This window comes from Vombatus ursinus, unplaced genomic scaffold (genome assembly GCF_900497805.2).
Source record: "Vombatus ursinus unplaced genomic scaffold, bare-nosed wombat genome assembly UNPS02000580.1, whole genome shotgun sequence".
NCBI lineage: Eukaryota > Metazoa > Chordata > Mammalia > Diprotodontia > Vombatidae > Vombatus > Vombatus ursinus.
In genome coordinates, this window is record NW_020940358.1 from 28844848 (window position 1) to 28871218 (window position 26371).

Genomic DNA, 26371 nt, shown 5'->3' on the forward strand with positions numbered 1-26371 from the left:
TCATCTCTTAAGAGAAATAAAAAAGTCCCATAGTGAGAGGCACTGGCTTCAATTTCTGGCTGCCTCGCTGTTGCATTTCGTATTGTGGACCACCCTCCTCTCATCTCTGGATTTTTTCAACACTATTTCTCTCTCCTGGTCCTTGGGCTGTATGTCTAACCACTCTTTACACATCTCCTTTTTTATCTTACTATTCACATCAAGCCCCCTCCCCATAACTGAGGGTGTTTCCCTAGGCTTTGTCCTGGTCCTCATATTCCCAATACAATTACTCTCGTGGTGACTTCATCAACTCCCATGGGTTTAATTATTATCTCTACTCACATAATTCCCAGATCTATATGCTCAGCATAATGTAGTGAAAAGAGTACAGGGTTTGGACTTAGAAGAGCTGGCTTCTAGCCCTGGGTCTGCCACTTACTAGCTGTATGACCTTGGCCAAAGTCTTCATTTCTCAGGGCCTTCATCTCCTCATCTGCTATATGGGAGAAAATAATACCTTTGCTATCCCTAACAAACTGTTCTTCTAAGGAAAGTGCTTTGCAAGCATTAATGTGCTATACAAATATCAGATATTATTATTATAAAGTACCCTAGCCTGGGACAGTTACCCATATTAAGAGTGGCCCATGGGTGAAACTGGGTAGGATGGGGTATGGATCTAGTAAGGGAAGAATTTCCATAAGCTATATATGAGCTGTTAAATTATATTAAAATATCTCCCCATACGTTATTTAGTAAGCATATTTATGAAACCATCACCATTGAACTGACCCAAGATGCCATATTTCAAATTTTTCTTTATTTAAAAATAAAAAGACAATCAGGGAAGGAATTAAAGGATTGTGGTGAGTTTGTGATGAGTATGCTGGTTTTACAATGTGGAAAAGGAAGGGCTTGGCTTTACGTGTGTGTGTGTGTGTGTTTGTGACACTCAGCACTTCATGGTTCAATGGGTATACAATCTACAGATACCAGTATTAACGCCTGGCTCCAGAGCCTTCCTTTGGAGAGTGACTGGGGAAGGACTCTTACAATAAGAGCCCTAGGAAGATTAGGCGGGCTCCCCTGCCAGGAGAGAGGCAGGAAGGGCCTTGTGTCTTCTGTTGTGGTTATGAGGTGGTATGTGTTTTTAGCATGCAGGGATACCTCATGAGGCTGTATGGCTCAATTGACTTGCCAAGCTTGGGTGGTGGGGGTCAGGGGGAAGGTCTTAGATGACTTCTTCCCTCTTGGTGGGGTTCAGTTTCATTTTGTATTACTGGGTATATTTCCCAGGAGAAAAAGGACCAAGGACCACCCACGTGAATGCCAACTTGCCTGAAGATTCAGGGAATCTGTGGTCTCTGGTTCTCTCAATGGCACAAATAGACTAGGTTATGCCCATACAGACTCTCCCTGCCCCAAACAACCCCAGGGCTGATATACATATGCTCCTGAGTACTAGTGACCCTAGTGGGGAGCAGACTGGCAAGGTCTGGATGGTTATAGTGAAGCTGACTTGCCATGCCAGGGATCCAGGAGCTTTCCCTGATAGGAGCAGCAAGCATATACAGGTCAGCTATTAAAAAGGAAGTTGGCTGTGGTGTCATCAGGAGAACTAGAATCCCTAGGATCAGGCTAAGCCACACCCACCATCTTACAGGAATAGACCATCCTTAGCCACTACTAGGTTTCAATTAAGCCCCTGGCTACCAGCTTGGAAGAGAGGATAGGACACTGGGGGAGGGAGACACAATGTCCTGGCTATGTTGGTGGGCTTGGATGGAGTTGTGTAGGAGGTCATTCTTTAAGGACAGATCTATTAACTAGAGAGGAATTACAAAGATTTTGCCCCAAGGCACCTGTCCCAGGGCATACTTTCTTCCTCTGTTGGCTAAACTCTGGCCTCTAGTGTCCCCCGTGCCACCTACTGACACCCAGTACAAGTCAGTCCTTCAGCAGCATAGAAATCTTGTGGTGCCCTGGAGTATATTTCTCCCCCGATGGCTGCACCCCAAGTGAATTCCCCCCAGCATCTTCCTTTCCCTTGATCCAGACGCAAATCTAGTTACAAATCTGTTTGAGGCCATTCCTTCTCTGCCAGGTCTTTCCCCCTGGTCCTGAGCTGAGTACGGCACATAGATACCACAGGCTCTCAAGTCCCACATCCATGGAGAGAAACAAGCTGCTCTGCACCCCTCAGCTTCCTCCTTTGGGAGAAGGAACAACCCCCAAGAGTATATCTTCCACGGCACTTGCTATCAGCAAAAGCCCAGCCTCCTCAAAGTGGAAGGGGCAGAAGTTCTGTCCTGGACCAAGGGCTGAAGGAGCTAGGAAGCAGCTTCCTGTGAACACTGCCCCTGGCAGATGCCTAGGCAGGTAAGGGCCACACCTGCCTTCACTGGTTAAGCATGCAGGCCTTTTTGCAGGCCACAGCAGAGACAAGCGCAGCACCCCGGCCACTGCCCTCCTCTGACTGGATAAACGTGATGTCACAACAGGGTGCCAGCTGCCGCACAGTAGCGTGAAATCGGTGTTTGAAGCTGTGTAGACACAAGAGAGGAGTAGTTAATACTGGGTGAGAAGACCCTTGGCAGAGCAAAAAGGTGAGTCCTTCAGCAGCCCCCATCCACAACCCTCCCCTCTCCTGTACGCAGGGCCTTCACCTTCCCTCTGCTCTGAATCAGCCCTCAAAGTAGGCACAAAGTGGGGATATTAATGATAGGACCATAGATATAGAACTGGGAAGGTCCTAAAAGGCCATCTAATTCAATTCTCTCTTTTACATTTTATATCCTTTTCTGCTTTTCTGCATTTGTTTGTAAGGTTTTTGTGCCCTGACACATTGTCAATTTTTATAAAGGTGTCACAAATACTTGAGAAATATGTAACTTCCTTTTAGTTACCATTAACTAATTGCCAGAGAGCTATCATATCTAATTTTTCTAAAGTTCTCTTTAGGTAGCCTGTCTATCGTCTGTACTTCTATAAAATTCTGGCAATCTTTTTGTGCAGTCTTGGACTGGATAGAGATATTTACAGCTGATTTCTCGTTGGTTTTCTTTACCATTGTTCCTTCAGGTTCATGTTTAGAGCTTCACTTAAGGAAACTATGTTCTTCTAAGTCCTAATATGCTATTTCTATTCCCATAATTCTCTCATTTAAATATTAAGAAACTACTCTTGCCTGGTTTTCCTCCTTCTATTCACTCTTTCTCAGTCTTCTTTACTGGATCTTCATCCATGTCATGCCTACTAACTATTCTTGACCCTCTTCTTTTCTACCTCTATACTATTTTGTTTGGTGATCTCATCAGTTCTTATGGATTCAATTATCATCTCCATGCTGATTATTCCCAGATCTATTTATCCAGCCCTAACCTCTCTCTCAACTTTCAATCTCACATCTCCAAATGCCTATTGGACAGCTTAAACTTTTTGTCCCATAGACATCTTAAGCTCAACATGTCCAAAGTTGAACTCATTGTCTTCTTCCACTCTCATCCCCACCCCCAAATTATCCCCTCTAATTTTCCTATTAAGGGCACCACCATACTTTCCAGGTGTCATTCTCAATTCCTCACTCTCACTCCACAAATTTAATTAGTTACCGAGTCCCATCAATTCTACCTTTGTAATATCTTGTCTCTCTTCTGACAGTGCCACCATCCTGGTAGAGGCCCTCTTTGCCTCTTCCCTAGACTATTACAATAACCTGCTTGTTGGTCTACCTATCTCAAGTCTCTCCCCACTCCCATCCATCCTCCACTCAGTTGTCAAATTAATCTTAAAGTGCAAGTCCGGTCATGTCACCCTCCTAGTCAGTGAAATCCAGCAGCTACTATCACAATATATAAAATCTTTTGTTTGGCGTTCAAAGCCCTTTATAATCTGCCCCCCTCTGACCTTTCCAGTCTTCTTACACCTTATTTCCCCCATGTACTACACAATTTAGTGACCGGCTTCTTTGCTGTTTCTCCAGTGAGACATTTCATCTTCTGGCTCTGTGTACTTTCACTGGCTATTCCTCAGGCCTGAAATTCTCTTTCTATCCTTATCTTCACTTCTTGTCTTCCCCAGCTTCCTTCAAGTTTCCACTAAAATCCCACCTTCTACAAGAAACCTTTCCTGATCCTCCTTAATGATACTGTTCAGTCATTTTTTCAGTCATGTCCAATTCTTTGTGACCCCATTTGGGGTTTTCTCAGTAAAGATACTGAAATGGTTTACCATTTCCTTCTCCAACTTATTCTACAGATGAAGAAACTGAGGCAAATAGGGTTAAGTGACTTGCCCAGGGTCACACAGCTATTAAGTATCTGAAGTCAGATCTGAAGATAAGTCTTCCTGACTCCAGACCCGGCACTGTGTCCACCGTGCCACCTAGCTACCCTTAATGCTAGTGCTTTCCCTCTATTGATTATTTCCATTTAATCTTGTATATATCTTGTTTGTATATAGTTGTTGTCCCTTCCAATAGAGTGTGAATTACCATTTTTTGCCTTTCTTTTTTTTTTTTTTTTTTGATTCTCAGTACTTAACACAGAGCCCATGTACAGAGCAGTACTTAGTAAGTACTTATAGATAAGTACTTAGTAAGTACTTATCAACTGACTGAGGCCCAGAGAGGTTCAAAGGCTTATAGATCTGGAAAGCACCTCTGGGACCATCTAGCTCAACAGCCTCACTTTACAGATGAGGAAACTGAGGCTCAGGAATGTCAAGTAACCTGCCCAAGATCATACATATATTAAGCATCAGAAGTAGGATTTAAACTCAGTTCCTCTGGCTTCAGAACCACACAAAGTCATCAAGTTGTAGAGAAGCTAAAATGTTATACAAGTTTGACTTCAACTAGGCTTCTTGCCCCTCTCTGTCACTTTAGACTGAGGGAGGGGGTAGAAAGGATCAGGAAGGAATAAGGGGAGGGAAAGGTCTGAACCTTCCCAGAATGTGGAAATGGAATTAAAGCCACAGCTTGCCACTTTCTTCTTTCCTTTCTCCCTTCACCAAACACTGTTGCCTGAACCCCAGGGCTTAGCACAGTGCCCGGCACATAGTAGGTGTTTTAGGAATGCTTATTGACTGACTAACTGGAAAGCCTTACTCCAGTCCTTCTGGTCTAGTATTATTCTGTAGCCTAGAAGAGAGTGCAGACAGTGGATGGGTCCAGTTCTGAACCTGTGCCCTGACAAAGAGGCTCAAATGATTGATGTGGGATGTGGGAAGTGGGAAGTAGAGGAATGCTGACCTGCCCCTATAGGGTGGCAAGGGAGCCTTCTAGACTCAATTCAGGAAGTAGGGGTTCTAGTCTCACTTTATGAGCCCAGTAGAGATTCCCAAGGTGATCTGAAGAGGCACAAGGCTGGAGATGGCTGGCCCTTGAGTCAGCAGGACCCAAGTTCAAATCTTGCCTCTGACACCCTAGCTATATTACCACGGCCTTACCTTCACTTTATCCTCTTAGGGCCCTAGGTGACTCTCTATGACTCTAATGGAAACAGTTTCCACATGGGAGATTCCTTCTGAAATACTGAAATATTAGAAAAGGTTTCTAACTGAATACCATAGCCTCAAGACACCAAGGTTAGACTGCAGATTGAGAGAACTTTACATGTCTGGTTCACCCTTTTCCTGCTGCTTAACAGCCTTGGATCTTGAATTTCTAATTCATCTCAGGACTGTCAGTGGTTTGGGAATGGTTGTATCTATTTATTCGGTCCAGAGAACATCCACCATCAGTGTCTCTGGGGTGGGACCAAGGAGGGCCTCACCTGGGGTGCAGTTTGTAGACGGAGCCATCCACACCTACGGTGATCCTCATGACCTCCTCGCTGCGACTCTCCCGCATTCGGTTGATGACACCTGCCAGCCCTGCTGAGCACATCTGGGCTGCCCGGGTAGAAACACTCTCACAGGCCATGCGCACAATATCACAGTCCGTCATGGAGGGGAGCAGTCCCAGGGTGCTCAGGATGTTGTAGATCTGCTTTCCATCCCCAGAATCGCTATGGGAAGGGAGATAGAGGGCAGTGTTGGAGAGCTATCCATACTGGGTGACCAAACAGGAAGCGAAGAGCAGGGCCTTTCAAGTGAGCATATGATGAATCTGCTGCTTTGGACAGTGTGGGATGTGTGTGGGTGCGCGCATGCGTGTGCATGTGGCTGATGGGGCAAATAGCCACCCCAGAACTCAGTCTGCTGAGTTCCAAATGAAAGGCCAACTGGGTTAATAAACCTCTCTAATTGACCTGATGGGTTTTGTTTGTTTGTTTTTTGGTTTGGGGGTATTTTTTTTTTTGCAGGAGGAGACATGGTCTTCTTGATCTGGACTTGTGATTTTATTGGTATAAGGACAGCTCTCATCCTTATACCAAAGCATAATGTCCTTGTGGTATTTCTTGAGATGTCAAGAGAAAGTTAAAAGGTTCTTTACACATTGGGTGGACTACCATGTTGAATTTATAGATAGATATGGACTAGAGAATCCCACAGGATAGATAGGCATGAATGGATTTCAATCTTTATCACTGGAAGGAATACCCACATAAATGAGACCATAGATCCACATGGAGCATTTAAATACTTGAGGGAACTCCCAGTGTGGAAATTGCCTCCACTGGTATAGATTAGCAACTGGTCTTTAACTCATCATCTTAGACTGTTGCCTAGGGCACAGAGACGATAAATGACTTGCCCAGAGTCACACAGCAAGTGTGTATAAGAGGCAGGATTTGAATCCAGGTCTTCTTGATTCTAAGATCAGCCTTCTATCTATTATGGGAGGTATTATTTTTGTGCTTGTTGGTCATTTGGTTAGTGATAGCTTAACTATGGGTCAAGTGTATGAGAGGTGGGAATTTATTTCAGATTTACCTAAAATCTAAGATGCTGAGTATGAACTGAAAACATGTCAAGCACCCTTCCAGGGCAGGGGCTATGAGATAGTTAGCCAAAGAGAGGTCTGTCTGGAAGGAGGGCTCCTATCCTGGGAAACTGTACCCTGTGGGGCCTGAGGGGACAGGATGACTGAGCACGTGGTGGTGTGTGATACCTCTCCACTTGGGAGACAAAACGGGTCTCAAAGGCCCCTCGGGTCCTCAGCTGTTCAGATGCTTCCCCGTTGAAGAGCAAATTCTCATCCACCAGCTTCAGTAGAACCAGCCTCACGATCTCCCCCATGTACTTGCCCCCGATGATCTTCTCATAACTGTGTGGATAAAGGAGAGCCTTGGTCATCAAGAGACAGTCACACCATATCCAAATGAGCCCAGGTCTGGCTATCTCTGCCCTTCCTTTTTCTCATTTCCCTGGGCCTTAGCACCACAGCCCTGGGCCAATGCCATAGGAAAATTACTCAAATAGCTTTTTTCGGTTTGTTTTAAAAATATGGAATGCTTCACAAATTTGCATGTCATCATTACACAGAGCCCATGCTAATCTTTTAATATCATTCCAATTTTAACATATGCACTGCCAAAGTGGGCACAGAGCTTAAATATCTAAATGTCTAGACCTGCATGCTCAAGAGGTCCTCACAATGGCTTCTGGAGAACTAGAGCAGTGTGACCTTCCATGTGAATGTACGCATCTATGGGTATGACTAGCCACTGGCCTCATGAAAAGGACATAGTATGGACATGTGTGCTGGTTTCCTTCATCTGTGAAAGGAAGGAAAATAATTTAGAGAGGGAACATAATGGAAAGAATGCAAAAAAAAATGCCAATTTAAAAAACTGAAAAACAAAGAACACTGGAAGCAGATGTGGACAGACATGATTGCTACATTCATTGGTTCTACTTTCCTGTTTTTCTTTATTAAAAAGCACGGTTGTGATGGAGTATATTAGGGAATGAGGCATGCATGGACTGTTACATGTGGTCCTGGATCAGTGTGGTGTATTTTACTGTACATCTTTGTGACAAGGGAGGTTCTACTTGGGATAGAGAGGATTATGCAGAAATAATCACTTATCATTAAATGCATTAATAACACTTTTTTTTTTTCAAAAACAAGAAAGAACCCTGGACTGGGTGTCAGGAGACCCAGGTCCGGCTCTATCAGTGCCTAACTGTGGGATCTGGGCCTTGGTTTCCGTGAAATGAGGGGGCTGTGACAGATGATTTCTGGGGTCTCCCCTTCTTGCCCCAAAATGTGGTTAATCTGTAGTACAAAAGGGAGATTATAAACCCTTCTTCCCCAGGAACTATTTAAAAACAAGATCATTATCTCTGGGTCTGGTGTACTTGAGAGGTGACAGAAAACAGAAGGTTAGATAACACAGAAAAGCCCCTTCCACACAGATGAATTTCATGACAGCTCCTGCATAGTATTAGGACTACAAGGTCATCTTGTATAGATAGATTTGGATGATTTTTTTTTTGCTTTAAAGTTTTAAAATTTAATTCTCATTCTCAAATGCTAAAGCATTTAGACCCTACAGTTTTAGGAATTGTCCAACTCTGCTGTGATATATGTTCAAGGACATAGGGGTCATCCTAACTGTCCTGGGGCCTTAGTAAGCTTCCATTCTAGGAGCCAGATAGCTTTGTCCCGACAGCCAGGCCTGAGTATGAGGCCTTCATATCCTATCTCTGGCCCTGCGTCCCAAGACCCTCATGTTGTTTCTTAGTAAGGCAGTGAGGGGTTGTACACATACATTAGACACTTTCCCCCATGTGAGTTATCACCTGTCCCTGGAAAACAAACGTCAATTCAAGGAGGAGAGGAAAAGTCTGAGAAGGTGGGAGAGGGGAACAGAAGGAAGCAAAGAAAGGGACGTATAAGGAGAGATTCCTATGTCTCCTTAAAGACAGCGTTATTATTGCATTAAATTTAAATGCATGAGACCATGTTCCAGTGCACATTCACAAAGATGATATGACAGGAATTCACTCAGCAATATCAAAGTAAAGAATTTAACTTTACACTAGATAGTGCAGGGTGGACTGCTGTTGAGAGGAGGGGACAATTAGGCAGGGCAAGGTTGAGGGAGGGGGCCGCAGGGGAGAGGAGCAGTCACATGACTGCAATGGGGAAGATGACGAGCAGCTTGGGAATCAGAGAGTTGTGCCCACGGGGTCCTTACAGCTGCTGACCGGGATTCAGCGAGGCCTCGTCTACCACCCGGTCATACTCCAACAGGAATTCGTCAAGTTCCCCAGCATCCCCAAAGGCTCCCCACTCGGTGTTCACACACATCCGGCCTTCATCCCCTTCCACCAGTTCCACGTTTTCCATCTCTTCCATGTAGCAGGCATTACACCCTGTGCCTAGGGACAGAGAGACCTTGTGTGATCAGAGAAGCACACCTGAGTTCTGGGCATTCCCAGGAGTAAGAGAGGGGGAAACGGAGACGAGGGCACTCTTGATACCTCTCACAAAACAATGTCACTCAGCAAGGGGGCAAGAAGCATCACCTCTTTCTAGCCCACTCTATCTGGCCTGCCGCAGCCTATGCTTTACGTCCCATTCAGCCACTCATGAGACCATCCCACGAAGCACCTGATCATCTGCCCTGCCACCACTCTCACACCGCCTCTCCTCCTCCTTTTGTTTTTGCACTCAGAACAATATTCCCATCAATAGTATCGCCCTTAGCAGACAGGACATGACAATCTACTGCCCTGAGGCTGCCTAGCTCAAAACTTCCTTCTTTGCAACTGTTCCCCTATGTGCAGGGGTGTGCAGGAGCCAGCTCTTACGGACTCTATAAAAGCCAATCGTTAAAATTTCAGCAGTAGCGCTTATACCTTGGAAATAGGCAAGTCACAAATCAGGACTTAAGTTACTGTTTTGTTGATTGTCTAGATTTAAGAAAGTGATGGAGAAAATGTTAATAATGCAGATTAAACTTAAAAGTGTATTAGAACTTTTATTTTCTAAAGAGCTGGTTGTTAAGCATTTAGTAGCACATCACTGCCTGCATGTATTATATTATGTTCTGTTCTGTTATATCATATCCTGTTAGAATGCAAACTTCTTGAGGGCAGGTGTTGTTTCAGTCTTGAATTTTCATCTCTAGTGCCTAGCACAGTGCCTGGAATATAGAAGTTTCTAAACAAATGCTTGCTAACTGATTGATAATTTAGCCAGCCATGCTCTGAGGGATCCATCTCCCTGGAGGGCAGCACATTCCCCTTCTGGACAGCTTTCAGGGTTTGGAAGCTTTTCCTTGTTTGAAGACAAGGTCAGGCTCCCTGAAAGGCCCACCTAGGGCTTCCCTAGTCCTCTCTCGGCTGCCTCTTTACCCCAGAGCAGCTGCCTTCATAACCTCCTTCCTCCTTTCTCGCTCATCCAAGCTTCCCTGAGGCTCCTGTAAGTGCAGTATTGGTCTTCCCTCTCTTCTCATGCTCACCCTGACTTACCTGAGGAACACTTCCCATACTCCTATTCATCAACAAAAGGAAGAAAACGGTAGTGGTATGGCTGGGCTGGAATTCCTGCCTGTATCCTGGCCTCTCTCACAGAACTCTCCCTGAGGATGAGTCTAATTCCCAATCTCCACTCTCACCCCCTACCCAAATTGGAGCTACCAATTTACTATGCCCAGTTCTCCAGTAATTCTCATGCTCTATTCCCAGACTACTGCTCTCCTCACCTGCCCCTTCCTAGCCTTGGAAACATAATAAAACCACTACCAGAAAGGTTACATCAATTAATGAATGGCCTGGCTTAACTCACCATCTCTCTGATTCCCTTGTCCAATATACCCTTCTCTAATCATTGTTCCCTTATACTGTGGTTTTCCTTTATTAAAATGTAGGTTCCTTGAGGGTAAGAGCTGTCTTTCTTTTTGTATTCGAATCCCTGGGGCTCAGCACAGTGCCTGGCACACACACACATTTAATAAATGCTTTTTCTTTCATTCATTCACATCAATCTGAGCAGAGCCACTCAGGGATGCTGGAGATGGGAATCCACTTGTGATGATGACTATTCATCCAATAGAAAAAAAACTCCTGGTTGGGGAAAAGTGACAGGGGGGCTGAGACTGTTTTCATTTCCTACTTTATATTCCTAGTATTAGTACCCAGTACACAGTAGGGGCTAGATAAATGATTGTTGGATTGAATTGACAACACTAAGTGATCACATGTTTTTGGCATTGCACAGGTCAGTCAAGTTGAAAAGCATTTATCATGGGCCTACTATGTGCCAGGTACTCTGCTAAGCTCTAGGTAGAGACAAATGTGATCCCCCAAGACTGCTTCCTCTGGGGGACTGGATGGAGTTGTTTTACTGTGGTTCTCATAGCTAACCTAACAGATCAAGGTCAGAAAGGAAAGTAGATGGAAGAAGTACAAAAAAGGGGAAAGGTTAGGGTATGCATAGGTCAGTCCCAAACTTTATTGCCCTTGGTCAAACTTCCAGAGAAAAGAACAGATAATAATAGTGTGTTTCAGAAAAGCTTATGCAAGTTCAAACAGACTAGAACTCAGTTTCCTAGATACTCAAATGGATGATGGAGATAGCTTGAAGATGGTTTGATGAGGAAAATCTTCTGAATAAAGGGTGTCCAAGTGGCTGGGGTATGGTTTCTAAGTTGACTGGAACATTGGTTTGAAACAACCAGGGCCAATCCATAGACTTAAAAAGTCTAGGCTGAGATAAGTAACTCATCTTTTTCAGAATTAATTGTTCTTGATTGAATATGAGCTAATATTACCCCTAAGAAAATTCTTACACGGTTCTAAATGTGGAGTTGAATAAGAGGTGATGGCCTAGGAGGGTTAAGCTAACACAGGTTGACCAATGTGTATAAAACAGTTACAAATCTTAAAGCACTAGATAAATGCAAGTAATAATAATAATCATTCATAATAATAATAAAAACATTCAGTGATATATTTATTTTGACTACAACCATAGGCACAGTCTAAAACTCAACTCCTTCAAAGGCTTGTTTGAGTTGGAGAAAGGCAAAATTTTTCAGGTAAAGCAGAAGAATTAAAAATTAAGAATCAGGAATTAGGAAATTATGTCCAGGTCAATTATCACACAGTGAGCCTTCACTTAGTGTTTGGGATATGGTGAGTGGGAAACAGAGATCCACACCAGGACTCCAGGTGCTATGGGTGAGGTCACAACAGAGGTTGCAATGAGAGAGGGAGACAGAGACTCCTGGTACTTCCAGAGGGGTTGCTGTGCATAGGTGGGTATTTGAGGAGGTCAACCCAGCCCACTGTCTAATAGTTTCTTATTTTAATTCCTTAGTCTTGTTAACTAAGTTGCGGAATGACTGAGTGCTATGAGTACCCACTAAATTGGGTGCCCTCTGGAAAAGCCCCAGTCACCTTGCCTTAGTTATGACTCTGAGCTAGCATGAACTATCATTATTACTTTTAATTAACCTCCCTCATTTGGGAAAATGTGGGCTTGGCACATTCAATCTGTTGGGGAAAAAATTTGTTCAAAAATCCAGTTGTATGTATTGTTATCTACTTGAGAAATGACTTGAGGGGCAGCTAGGTGGCGCAGTGGATAGAGCACCAGCCCTGAAATCAGGAGGACCTGAGTTCAAACCCAGCCTCAGACCAAACACTTAATGCTTACTAGCTGTGTGACCCTGGGCAAGTCACTTAACCCCAACTGCCTAAAAAAAAAAAAAAAAAAGAGAAATGACTTGAGTCCTCTAAAGCACAGCAAAGCTCAGTTTCATTCTAGAAGCACTTAGTAAGCACCTACTAAATGCAAGACACTGTGCTAGGCACTGGGGATACAAAGACAAAAAGAACTCTGTCTGCCCTCAAGGAGTTTACAATCTAATAGGTAGTTAAATCAACACTCATAAGTATAATGCACCCCGAAAGGAGTCAGGGCAAAGGAGAGCCTAAGTGGGACAGCATGGTTTAGTAGAACTAGCAGTGGATTTGGAGCCAGAAGACGGGTTTAAAACCAGGCTCTGACACAACTGAATCACTTTGGACAAACCTACTCAACCCCTCTGCGCCTTAATTTCCACAACTGTGAAAGAAAAAGGTTAGATCAGGTGATCACTAAGGTTCTTTCCAGCTCTAAATCCTATGATTTTTAAAAGCGGTCTAAGAAAATCTGAGGGTGAGACACCACTTTTCAACTGAGGGATCAGGAAAGCCATCCTGGAGGAAGTAACGTCTGAGCTGGGCCTTGAAGGACCAGCAGGATCTCAGTAAGAGAGAGATGTGGAGGGAGTGCATTCCAGGCATGAGAGGTGGCCTACACAAATGCACAAAGTGGGGAAAGGGGCAGCATGAGGTTGGGGAAAGGAGCCAGCAGTCTAGTTTGCTAGAGTGTATAACGTGTGAAAGGAGCAGAGAATAAAACAGAAAGGTAGGAACAAGTAGGAGAGTTGTTTAGTTCTTCTAACTCAAGAACTGAACATAGCACTAGGTGTGAAAGGTGATTCTCAGAGGACTCTTCCAGCTTTTGAAAAGTATTTGATTATTTAAGCCTCAAGTACATGGGGTACAGAAAGGGTTTCTTACCAACAATCATGCCAACCTCACACTGGCGATCTTCATAGTAGCAGGAAATCATTGTTGCCACTGTGTCGTTGACCATGGCAACAACGTCCATTTCAAAGTCCTGCCAAGAAGCACAAGCATAAGGAGATGGGGAGCCCAAGGAGGACTAAAGGGAGGGAAGAATAAGGGACTGCCATGACTTGGCTTGCTGTGTATGGGGCGGGGTGGGGGAGGAGGGCTCTTGCTAAGTCAGGGCCTTTCTTCCCAACCGCACCAGCCTCAGAGGCAACAGTGGAAAAGGAGGGAGACCTGAAAGGGATGAGCAGAGCTGAGGCAGGCCACCCACTTCATAGGCCAGAAACACTGAGGGATGGGGAGGAGAGACAGCAAGGCTTCCATCTTACCCCTCGCCGCTTGATAGCATCTCTCAAGAGTCCGACTATGTTGTTCCCTTCAGCACCTGATGCTTTGAAGCCTTTTGTCCAGTTGAGAAGGATTCCCTTTGGGGAGAAGGAAGACCATTCATATATATTACTATTTACTATTTTGGAAGTTTGAGGAGCTCTTGTGAACAACTTTCTCTACTGGGAGCTACATTCTAGGGTGGCAAGAAACAGATAACATGAGCAGCTTTTCTCACAGAAGAAGTAGTATGCTGGTAAATGTTTAACAACCAGCTCTCATATACATACACACACATATGTATATAAACATATACAGTACATATATATGTACATGTATACAGGACACACTTTTAAGTTTAATTTGCATTATTAACATTTTTCACCACCTTCCTAAGTTACACAATCAACAAAGCAATAAATCAAGCCTGTACTTTTAACTCTTTGCTGACTTTCAAGGTGTGAATGCTCACACTGAAAATTTAACAATAAGTTCTCATGAGTCCATTTAACCTGTTTCTAGCTGACCCCTGCCAAGAACCCTCAATAACTTCACATCATGTATACATACACACATATACATATACACACACATGCCAATTCATTCATTCCCTCACCCAATTATTTGTTGTTGTTTGTCCTTCATTCCCAAAGTGGACCATGACATCAGGAAGGTGATGTCATGACTTGCAAGTGAATTAGATTTAAGTGAGGCAGGGCTATGCAAAGTCACCAGACTCACTGTCTCCTCTAGAGCCATCTGGATCCAATAGCAAGATATAGATCTGGATGACTGGAGATGGCCCTGGATGCAGTGGGAGACCTTGACCTTTTTAAGTTAAGGTCTTTCCCAGGCCCCAGTTTGGCTGAGGCAACACTCATTCAGTGATTAAGGCTAGGTAAGAAATTAGGGGAAAAAACGGCCTCTTTTACCTAGTCAAAAAAAATTTTTTTTTAAATTCCCCTGGGAGGGGAGCACTCACTCAATAGACCTTTCCTGAGTGACTACTACATGCCAAACAAACTACACACCTTGTAATGTAGGAGGGAGGGAATAAAACAAAACAAAACAAAACAAAACAAGAGATTACCCATCCCTCATGTAGTTCACAATAGGGACTATCTCACCATCGTATAGAAAGAGTAGAACACTGAGATACTGAGAAAAGAGCCAGACTGAGATTCACATTTTTTTAAAAGAGAGTTTGAACAAGTTCTCATTGGATTACTAACAATTTGTTTCTACTTTTAAAGACTTCTTGTTCATATCAGGCCACACATTGTAGTGAAAAGAATGCTGAAGCTGGGGCCAAAGGATGCTGGAGTTGGGGTCAGAGGACCTCAGTCCAAATATTTACCTTGTCAATGTCTTCATGCCGCACAGGGAAGGAGAATGTGAAGCCCAGAGGCAACTTTTTATGTTTCATCTGGTGTTTGTCCAGGAAATCAGAAATGCATTCAGAGATGTAGTCAAATAGCTGGGAAGGACATGAACACAGAGGACACTATAAGTCCCAATGGGACAGGAAGGCCATACCTGCCCCATAACAAAGGCAAGCCTTGTCCCCAGGGATGAAATCTACTCCACATTGGGAGAGGACTCTGGGGTGGATATGAGAAGAAGGTATATACTGGTGCTCTCACCCACGGCCATTCAACTGAGCAGAGTCTAAAGGAAGGGAATAGTAACAACAATACCATGGCCTAATGCTGTCACATCCTACTATCTCCCTCTTGAAATGACTCTGTACTTATGGACTTATAGATCTGTTGGATATGCCCAGGAGAGAGGAGGTCAGAGATTGGTTTGTTTCCTTATATTTGTATCCCCAGTGCCTAGGCCAATGCCTGGTATAGAATAGAAACTTAATAAATGTTTGATGAATGGAATGGAATGGAATCAGTGCTGAGGTATCTTGTCAGAAGGGAAGGCACCCTTTAGGAAGACACACTGAGAAATGGTTCTTGGTATCTGGCTGCTGAATGTCAACATGATAATAATGAACATTTACAAAGACATTTACATTTTATAAGGTCCCTTCCTTGTAAAAGGTAGGTACCTGGTAGGTAGCTTAAGTATTATTTCATTTCCCTCCTACACCTAGCTGCCACTTTCCAGTTGAGGAAACTGAGAAAAGTCAAGTAGTTTGAATAGTCACCTAGTTGGAAAATGTCATAGCCCAGACTAGATTCCAATTCAAGTCTTCTAACTCTGAATCCCAGGCTCTTTCTACTACAGTTCAGTGAACTCCTTTATGCAGCTGTTCCTTGGGTCTAGACCACCCACACTCACTGGGAATCAAGCCCAGAGTTCTCTTTCTCAAGCCATTCCTTTGGGGAATTAGGAGAGTTTTCCCAATAGAGGCAGTGCTCCTGTGAGACTATTAGTTTTTGGGGGCAGATCCAAGGTCATCCCTGGTTATGCCCTTGGCCCTAGTGCTCCCCTTCACTCCTAAGGCCCTAGGATAGGCCACAATTGAGTAGGTGTCTCATCCCAGTCCAGGCCTTACCATTTCTGCTGTGCCTGTCATGGCATCCTCAGGGATGGAGTACATCTGATGTTTTGTCTTCACACTCCATTGACCCTCTTCTCCTTCTCCTACTTTTACCAACATTACCCGGAAATTGGTGCCACCCAGATCCAAGGAGAGGAAGTCTCCCACTTCTATAACCCAAGAGAAAAACAAAAGGCATTGATTAAATGCCTCCTATGTGCAGAGTGGATGTATCAAAACATCCTCTAGCCTAACCAGGAAACTAATTTTGGAGCAGGAAAATCACCAGGATATAGGCAGGGACCCCCACGATTCAGAGAAGAAAGACAAAGGCATAATAAGGGATGGGTCATGGGAGTGTGTGTGTGTGTGTGTGTGTGTGTGTGTGGTTATTTCCCCAAGGGTCATGGTATGACTGCATTTAGATCTGGAAGGGAACTCAGGTCATCTAGTTCTCCCTCTTCATTTTATAGATGAGATGATAAGGCTTACGGGATAAATGACTTGCCCAAGGTCACATAGGGAGTAAGTAACAGTGCTAGGATTTGAAGCTAAGTCATTGGTCAGAGATTTATGGCTGGAAGGGACCTCTGAGGTCTTCTAGTCCAACCCTCTCCTGCTCCCTCTTTTTACATGAGGAAACTAAACCAAAAGAAGTCAACTGGTTTTCCCATGGTCAAATAGAGAGTAAGTCAAATAGCTGGGATTTGAACCCAGTTTCTCTGACTCTACAGTCAATGTTATTTCCACTGTACCACACAATCTCATTTCCTAATAGAGGGTTCAGTCCACATCTACAAGATCTGTGAGTACCCTTAAACCATCAGGAGTCTGGGGATGTGAAGGATTAGGACCAGGGAAGAGCAGCAGAGAGATCCAGTGAACCAGAGATAAGAGACAAGATTGTATACTCCTGACTCCCCAGAAGTCCCTTTACCAGCATGATGAGGTTAGACGTTCTGACTAGAACATAGTTCCCTAAGTGGGCAATACTGCCCCTGGGGGGAAAAGATCCAGAGGGGTGGTAGTAGCCTTACGTGCAATTGGGGTGCGTTGAATAAAAATAAGTGGGCAGTGGAAGCAAAAGAAAAGAAGAGAAGAAAATTTTGAAAAACTGTTCATATACATTTCATCTGTTGTATAACAGAGTCAATGTCGTAGTGATTACAATGTTTTCCAAATAAACACACAAAATGCAAGTTATTTGCAGTTATTTGATCAGTGGTCAAATCTGCTAACAGGTCTTAACAAGCAAGTGTTGTCATACATTGTTAGGAAGTCCAGCATGCATAGGCAGGAATAAGTGTGTGCAATGACTTATTTACAACAAGATACTATACGGTTACATGATGCAATATTGTGTCACCAAAATTTCAATGAAGGAAAAAACTCACAAATTTACAATAAATTGTTAAATTTAAGATGTGTCATTTTTTTTAAAAATTATATTTTTTGAAATGATGCAAATTTTTTTAAAAACCAGTAAAGAGTTAAAGAAAGTAGATTTCCAGAGAACACAGTAATTTTTTTTTAAAAGGGAGCGGTAAGCCAATAAGTTTTGGAACCTCTGGACTACAGGTTCACAATAGTGAGTGGCAGGAGGGCTACAGAGGGCTGAAGTATGGCTAGGCCTCATATGGGACTGTGGAGGGGGTCAGGGGTCAGTAGGACAAATTGTCCCCAGGAAAGAATTGTCATCCGCTGAAATGTACACAACTAGGAAGGGTCAGAGGAGGTGGGATGGAATTTGCCAAATGGCTTTTTCCTGGGAAAGGAGTTAGGGAAGACAAAAGCATAGAGAAATTAGGTGGATACTGAAATCAGAAGGCAGGGTGATCAGCAAAGAATCTAGGAAAAGCGGAGTTTGAGTAAGAATTGGTCAGTGCCGAGTACTCCCCAGAATGGTCCAAAAATGCAAGTGCTCTTTTTTCAGAGAAGAGTCAGAGAGCAAAGAAGGGTGACTTACCAAGACAGATCAAAGCGTCCTATACATTTAGTAAGAAACTCTTTGATGACAATCAGCAGAGGGGACATAAAGGGCCATCCTTGGAGTTCAAATCTTGCCTCTGACACCTATTAGCTGTGTGATCCTGGGTAAATTACCTACCCTGTCAGTGCTCGCCCCCAGGCAGCTCTCTGAGACTAGGAGTTATAGACCAGTTGCTGATTTCTATCAGTGCAGGAAGTTTCCTCAATAGGAGTTCCCTATACAGGTGAAATCAGGTCTTGACCCAAACAAATAAACTAAAAAAAATCTTTTGAAATTAATTGAATTGATGGATAGATGGATGAGTGAATAAACGAACGGATCAGTGAGTGAGTAAATGAATGAATGAATGGATCAGTGAATAAATTAATGGATAAGTAAGTGAATGAATGAATGAACTTTCCCATCAGAAAGGAGAAGGCCCTAAGCAGATGACCAGTCTTGATAATCATACTTCAATGGCTCCCACTATACTTAAATTTTACTTTGATTATCTGTGATGTGAAGATGGGTTCCCTTTGTAATCAGTCTTCTTAAGATTTTGTGGCTGAAAAAAACTTGGTGATGAGCCCCTCTGAGCCTAGCTAGGCTGGTCTTCAGATATAAGACATTAGGTCTATTGACAGACCCAGACACAAAACCTTTCCAGCTTGGTAGATTCTACTAGAAGGTGTGCCCTGCTGGCACAGCTGTTAAGAACCCCGAATCACCTCTATACCCCTATGGGATCTCAGAAGAGAACTTTGAAAATTAATTTGTTAGTTTACAAGTTATGGGCCTAGCCAGGTTCATAGAAGTGAGTTTGGTGGCAAGTGTTTTCCAGGATTTGCTCATCCCTGAACAAGATGATCACCAAGGTCATGGACCAATAGAACTGAGAGCAGACCCTGAACCAGTGGTCAGGACACAGTGACATCTGTGAAGTTTCCTCCTCCCAATAGTCTTCTACAACCTTTTGGAAGCTACATCTGAGGAGCTCCACCTAGTGGAAATTAAGGAATCACAGAACTAGGAGCTCAGTAGGGTCTGGCCAAGGATGGGAACTGGAGCCCTTTCATGAAATCTTTGGGAACACAGCTACCTGACCCCTCTGGGGTGGAGCGCACGTAAGTGGGGAGCATCTTCACACTGGCTTCTTCATGGGTCTCCAGCCGCAGGCCTCGGTCCATCTCCTTCTGCATCCGCCTCATCACTTTCTTCAGGTCTTCTTCCTGTAGCCTGAACTCAGACAAGATTTGCTCCACCTGCCACAGGAGAGAGGGGAGTCAGAGTCAGAGATATAAAAAGAGAAGGACATAGTTACATGATCCCTAAAGATGAATCTTCAATCCAATTGTGAATTTAAAAAAAATTTAAATTAAAAAATTTTTTTTACAAGTAAGAAGAGTACTGAACTTGGAATACTAGACTTGGCATCAGAAGACCTAAGTTCCTGGATCCCAGTAAGAAAGTATCAATTTAAGTAGTTTCATAAACACAAAATTCTAAATTGTTTTTACAGATGGTTCATAATTTATACAAGTTTTTTAAAAAGTAATATTTTCCCCCAGTTACACGTAAAGACAATTTTTAATATTCATTTTTTAAAAATTTTGAGTTCCAAATTTTCTTCCTCTTTCAACTCTCCACTTCCTAATATGGTAAGAATCTGATATAGGTTATACATGTGCAATCATGCAAAACATATTTCCATATTAGTCATGTTGTGGGAAAAAGTCACAGAGTCAAAAGAAAAAAAACATGAAAAAAAATGAACAGTAGTATGCTTTAATCTGCATTCAGACTCTATCAGTTCTTTCTCTGGAAGTGGACAGCATTTTTCATCATGAACCCACTGGAATCATCTTGGATCATTGTATTGCTGAGAATAGCTAAGTCGTTCACAGGTGATGACTGTACAATACTGCTATTACCATGTACAATGTTCTACTGGTTCTGCTCACTTCACTTTATGCAGGTTTTTTAAAAAATAATTTTCCTAAACAGCCTTGGAAATGTATAACATGGTCCTTGGGAGCCCATAAGTTTCTGTTTCCCTTTCATCATCTGACCTTTATTACTAGGTCCCACTAAGTCCCTCCCAAGCATCGGGAAGCCCTGTCCAGAATAAACAAACAGCAGGGAAACTCAGTCACCTCCTGGCCTGTGATCCAGGCAGCCCCAAAGAGATAACAGGTGCTGTTAGGTAAATCCCCTCCTCGCCTTAGATATTTTCCTGACTAATCTTCTTGACTTTGCCCATCTTTCCAGAGCTCTCATGAGATAAACATGACCCACAACAGGGCTTGGAAGGATGAAACCCAATCAGCAGAAATATTATTTGTACCCTTAGAGCTCCTTTCCTGAGGCAGCTCACGTTGTCACTGGGGCCATGTTCCCTCTTTACTCCATCGTGGCACAGCTGGCTTGAGAGATGGAAAGGAAAGAAGCCTGCTGAGCAGATAAGAAGGCATCCCCCTGCACAGCTGTCTTCTTCTCCCTCCCCCCAATTTTACTATCAATCAGGCATCAATATCAGTTGTAGCAGAAACATTTCTGAGATTTATTTATCATAGGTTCTTAGATCTAGAGATTGAAAGTATTTCAAAGGGCATCTAGTCCAATTCTCTCATTTTTTCAGGCCTGGGGAAGTTAAGGTCCTGCAATCTTGCTCAAAGTCATACACGTTGAGTATCAGACTCAGAATTTGAACCCAGGTCCTTGGATTCCAGAACCAATTCTCTTTCCACTATACCATGTGTTTTATGGTTAAAAAGTCCTGTATATCACATAGGGGGGAAAGCACCAGACTAGAAGACAGGAAACCCAAGTCTAGGCTCTGAAACTTACTAGCATGAAAGTCACTTATTGAACCACGGGCAAGTCTGAACCTCAGTTAGCTACTCTCAACGACGACTGAACAACAACAAAAATAATGGGGATGATGCCATTTGTACAAGCACTTTGTAAACTTTAAAATACTATAGAAATGTGAGCTGTTGGGCACACAAGAACCCAGAGATCATCTGGTCTAACTCCCTCATTTTATGGATAAGGAAACTGAGGTCACTGGTTAAGTGACTCACCCAAAGTCACACAGCTAATTACATAGCAGAGTCAGGATTTGAACCTGGGTTTTCTGACTCCAAATGCAATGCTCTTTTCACTGTGCCAGGCTATCTTTATTAGTATGATATCTTCTCTTATTTCAACCCACAAACATTTATTATTCTCCTCCCACGTGATATTGTTGTTGTTCAGTAGTTTCAGTCGTGTCCAACTCTTTGTGACCCCATTTGGGGTTTTCTTGGCAAAGATACTGGAGTGGTTTGCCATTTCCTTCTCCAGTTCATTTTACAGATGAGGAAACTGAGGCAAACAGGGTTAAGTGACTTGCCCAGGGTCACACAACTAGTAAGTGTCCGAGACCAGATTTGACCTCAGGAAGATGAGTCTTCCTGAGTCCAGGTCCAGCATTCTATCCACTGTGTCACCTAGCTGCCCTAAAATGAGATTATTATCTATAACTTTAAAGCACTACAAAATGCCACTTACTATTTTTCCGCTGGAAGAGGACAGCCTCCTAGGTTCTCAAGAACCCAGCGAGAATTATTATAGAAAGCCAGATCAACGGAAGGCCAACACGGATCCCCTCAAGTTTCTCATGATTGCCATAGGGCTGTGACTTTGTGTGTGGCATTGCAGAAAGAACACTAGGCTTGGCGTCAGAGGACCTGAGGTCATTCAAATCTCAGCTTTTATTTGCTTCCTGTGTGACCTGAGGTAAGCCGTTTTTAAGCCACCAAAGACGGGTTTTCCTCATCTGCAAAAAGAGGGCTTTGGAGTCTCTTCTAGGTCTAGATTTTATGATCCTAAATCATAGGCTTGGTTCAATTGGAGGTAATACAGTGAGGCAGAAGATGGGGCAGATAGGGAGGTTTCAGAAACATTTTCAGGAAGATGGGTGAGAAATGCTCCCAAAGCACCACCCAAGGGCAGTCTGCTTTACTGAAGTTCTTAAAGTCAATGTTATAGGATGGGAGACCTTTAGAAATCACTTGGTCTCCCCCTCTGTTTTACAGATGAGGACTTGCTGAAGGTCATATACATAGTAACCATCAGAGAAGGAATTTGAACCCAGGTTCTCTAACTCCCAATTGAATTCTTCCCTGCACTAGGCTGCAAGGGGCAATAGCACCTATATTTCGGTCAGGGGTGGGTAACCTGCAGCCTCTGGGCCACATGTAGCCCTCCAGGTCCTCCAGTGCAGCCCTTTGACTATGGCCTCGAGGCCCCTGCTAAGCCACCCTCCAACCTGATTCCTAAAGACCTTCCAGTACTCTAGGTTAGTTTAATACCCTCTGGTGGTTTCTAGAGTCATCTTCAGAGACATCTCAGGCTGGGGCTTAAAAAAAAATCACACTTTCTCCCCTCCCCAATACATTTTTATCCAGGCGAAAATAGGTTTAAAGGTAGGCTGACATTGTAGATAGAAGGTTGACCTTGGGACTGGGAAGACCTGGGTTCAAGTCTTGCCTTTGACACATATGGCTGTTTGATCCTGGGTAAGTCACTTAACCTGAGAGCCCCAGAAAAATTTATAAGACCATTGGTTATGCTGATCTGCCTATCTGCATTGGTGGAGAGAGTTTCCACACCAGAGTGAAATCACAGGAACAGAAGAGGGGCAGGTAAAGCAGCTTAAAATGAACCTCCAGAGCCCTTTTGAAGGATAAAAGAAATTACAAAAAAGAAGCCTGTAGCCTGAGGGGTAAGAGATGAAAAAGAGAAGAGGCAGATCACTGGGGACAGGTTTTCCTCCTCCTAAAAGAGTTTAGTTACATATCATTTGTTTTTGTTTTTGTTTTTTTTAACACCATCTGGTGGATATTTTTTTTCCTAGCCTCTCCCTAAATTACTGCCCAGTCATTGACACTGCAGCAGCTGGACCCCCTAAAGCACTGGGACCTAGGATCCTCTGCTGTCTATACCCCAGAGGTGGACTGGGCAGGGAAGAAGGTACATGTAGGACACTTTCCTCAAGGACTCTAGCCTTGTATCAAATGTAGTCCTTAATACTGATTTCCCTTGCTTCCTTTAAGTCCCAACTAAAATCCTATCTTCTAAAGGAAGCCTTTCCCTGCCCCTCTTAATTCTAGTGCCTTTCCTCTGTTATCCTGTATATAGTTTGTATATATTTGTTTTCATCTCGCTTATGCAATTGAAAGTTCATTGAGGGCAGGGACTGTCTTTTGCCTCTTTTTAAATCCTCTGCACTTAGCACAGTGTCTGACACATAGTAGGCACTTAATAAATGTTTCCTGATTGCTTAATAATGAGCAATTCCTTTTATTCCTAGGGACAGTGGGGAAAAGTTGACTTCAGAAACTCAGAAGGACATGAATTCCTCATTGAAAGTCCCTGTTTGCAGGCCTTTTGCCTCTGCCAGGCCCTGCTTTGAAATTTTTTGCAATACTACAAGTATTAGAGACAAAACATAGAGGTCATAGGATTAGAGAATTTAGATCTGGAATTAATCTTAACCAGGGCAGGGCAATTTGGGCAATGCTTGAAGGCACTGAATTTTAACACATGTATTCACCCAGCAGCTAAGATGTGCCTATAGTAACTACTTCCCTCCCACTCAATCGAATTTGTCTAAATTTCTTCTTGTATTTTTATATCATGAATTACAAAATTGATTTCATTCTGCCTGGACAAGTTCATATTTGTTTCATGATGTTTGCCTAGGATACCAAATGCCTCCAGCTGAAAGGACCTTAGAGATTATCTAATGGAGTGGTTCTCAAAGTGTGGTCTGGGGTTCTCTGGGCATCCCTGAGGCCCTTTCACAGGGGCCTACAAGGTCAAAACTATTTTCATAATAACACTAGGGTGTTTTAATTTCTCATATGGCAAGTAAAAATAGATATAACCAATATAAACAAAAGTTCTTGGTGGGTAGAGGTGGTCCTCAATAATTTTTAAGAGTATATATGGGTCCTCAAACCAAAAAGCTTGAGAACTGCTTGTCTAATTCAACCACCAGCAAACTGAGGCCCAATGAGTTGAAATGACAAGGTCACATAGATAGTAACAGAGGTCTGAAGATTCAACCTAGGTCCTCTGAAGCCCGTCACTCATCTCAGATTCATGCAATTCAAGGAAGGCAGCATAGTCCAGGGGAAAAAGTCACTGGATTTGGGTTCAAATCCTGGCTCTGTCACTTACTACCTATGTGACCTCAGGTGAGGTCTCAATCTCAATGGACTTCAGATCCCCTTTTATACAATGAGGGGTTAGGACTAGATGACTTTGAAAGGTCCTTCCAGCTCCGGCACTAGGATTGTTTGAAAGTAGAATAGCAGCTAATTAAATGCTAAAGCTCAAGCATCCCCCTTTAACATTCAAGCCTTTCCTGATTCTCCCCTTCACTCTCAAATGACTCTCTATACATTTGTGTTTATTCACATTATATTTCTATATGCACTCATGGTTTTCCCCATTAGAATGTAAGGTCTGTGAGAGTGGGGATTGTTTTATTCTTTGCACTTGTATCCCCAGTATCTGGTGTAGTGCCTGACACATAGTAGGTACTTTGTTGAACAATGAGTAGTTGCCAGTGTCCCTATAGCTGACCTCTGCTAGGCTTCTCTTCTCCTCTTCCCTGCTTGCTCATGCATGAAAGCAAATAGAAGTCTGGGTGTTCTTCTGGTGCCGATTCCGTATAAGCCCATCAAGGGCCTCATTTACTCCTAGACACCCTTGCCCATCTACCATCTCAAGATCTCTCTGACTCCCCTTTTAGACTGTTCCTTTCCTGTATGCTCTCTGTCTTTGTTTGTAGCAGAGTTAGTCCTAGTCAAAGGCAATCAGGAGAGACATGCTACCGTCCACCACCAGGGAGAATCCCCAGGTCTACCTGTCTAGCCCTCCTACCAGATGTTAAACAGTTGGTAGCAGCCTGCCCACATAGGAAGTTATAGGGAGGACCTGGGCTAGGGCCAGGGCCAGGAGCGGGTTGCCCTGTCCAAATGCTGACCAACCTGTTTCAGGACTTGGTCATGAGTCACCACTGTCAACTACCAGGAATGCCCCTGTCAGAGCTGGAGGGGGGAGCTTGCTCAGGACTGACTGCCCAGGGTGAGGTGTGGTGGCTGCTTCAGAGTGGGGAGCCCACTTTCTGGCTCTTTCTGTCCGATGCCAGTTGTGGGACTCCTCACATATGTTGGAGGCAGCCCTGATTCAGGATAGGCATATTCTTTCTCAGGGAGTTCCTGCACAGGCTGAAGAAGAAGCAGTAGCCTCCTGAGAGAGGGCCCACTCATATGTTTATTCTAATGAGCTACCCCAGACTCACCCCAAGTCAGGACAAATCAACAAGCAATTTATTAAGTACTTGCTATGTGCTAGGTTGGGCAGCTAGGTGGTGCACAGGATACAGCAGTAGGCTTGGAGTCAGGAAGACCTAAGTTCAAATCTGGTCTCAGACACTTACTAGCTACGTGACCCCGGGCAAGTCACCTAACCGTGTTTGCCGCAGTTTCCTCATTGTGCCGAGCAAAGTGAGAAGACAAAGGCTTATTCTTGGGAAGTGAGAAGAGAAAGGCTCATTCTTGGGAAGATCCTTACCAGATCCAAGATTGTTTGGTTCCATTTCATTGTGGCAACTCTTCTCTCAGGAGGAGGTCAAGGGCTTGGGGGATCTGTTGGTTGAGGCTCCCTAGGACCAGAGATTCTTGTTCCTGTTTATGCCTGAAGTTTTGCCATCCCTGATAGAGAAGAACAAGCCTGTTCCTAAGTCCTTCTGAAAGGTAAGGAGCAGCAACAGGCCAAGAGCTTCTGGCTGGTGATGGGAACTGGCTCCACTGGAAGTAAGGAAGGTCACAAGCTGTTGAAATACTCTGCCACATGTGAGGAGGCAGGGGGTGTGGCAAGAGGAGAGAGGGAGACACACTATCATGAGGCCAGGGCAACCAGGGCCACGACATTGAGATTAGTGCCCTCCACCTGTCGATATCCAGATTTGTGTTTGACTTGGAGCTGTTGAGGAAGTCTGAAAAGGAGGGAGGGGAGCCAGG

The 26371-nt window shown here is 43.7% G+C and overlaps 1 protein-coding gene and 1 non-coding gene across 2 annotated transcripts; both read right to left on the reverse strand.

Moving 5' to 3' along the window:
• Positions 1–833: 833 nt before the first annotated feature.
• On the reverse strand, positions 834–26001 carry GCK (glucokinase). Its single transcript, XM_027851814.1, has 10 exons — positions 25923–26001; positions 19393–19555; positions 16340–16494; positions 15188–15307; positions 13833–13928; positions 13450–13549; positions 9072–9255; positions 7037–7192; positions 5757–5990; positions 834–2525 (listed from the first exon to the last, which is right to left on the reverse strand). Exons 1-10 carry the CDS (start codon positions 25950–25952, stop codon positions 2381–2383), a joined length of 1383 nt encoding a protein of 460 aa, XP_027707615.1. The 5' UTR covers positions 25953–26001; the 3' UTR covers positions 834–2380.
• On the reverse strand, positions 7366–7467 carry LOC114036760. Its single transcript, XR_003568366.1, has one exon. It is a non-coding gene; the product is annotated as a U6 spliceosomal RNA (small nuclear RNA).
• Positions 26002–26371: the final 370 nt, after the last annotated feature.

Bases quoted from the DNA above. Each gene is read 5' to 3' on its own strand.
- GCK (XM_027851814.1), bottom strand. From the start codon at position 25,952: ATGAAATGGAACCAAACAATCTTGGATCTG. The intron at 16,495-19,392 runs GTAGCTGTGTTC...CTTGGGTTATAG, and splicing joins CTCCACCCCAGAGGGGTCAG to AAGTGGGAGACTTCCTCTCC. The intron at 9,256-13,449 runs GTAAGAAACCCT...CTCTGTCCCTAG, and splicing joins TGAGGTTGGCATGATTGTTG to GCACAGGGTGTAATGCCTGC.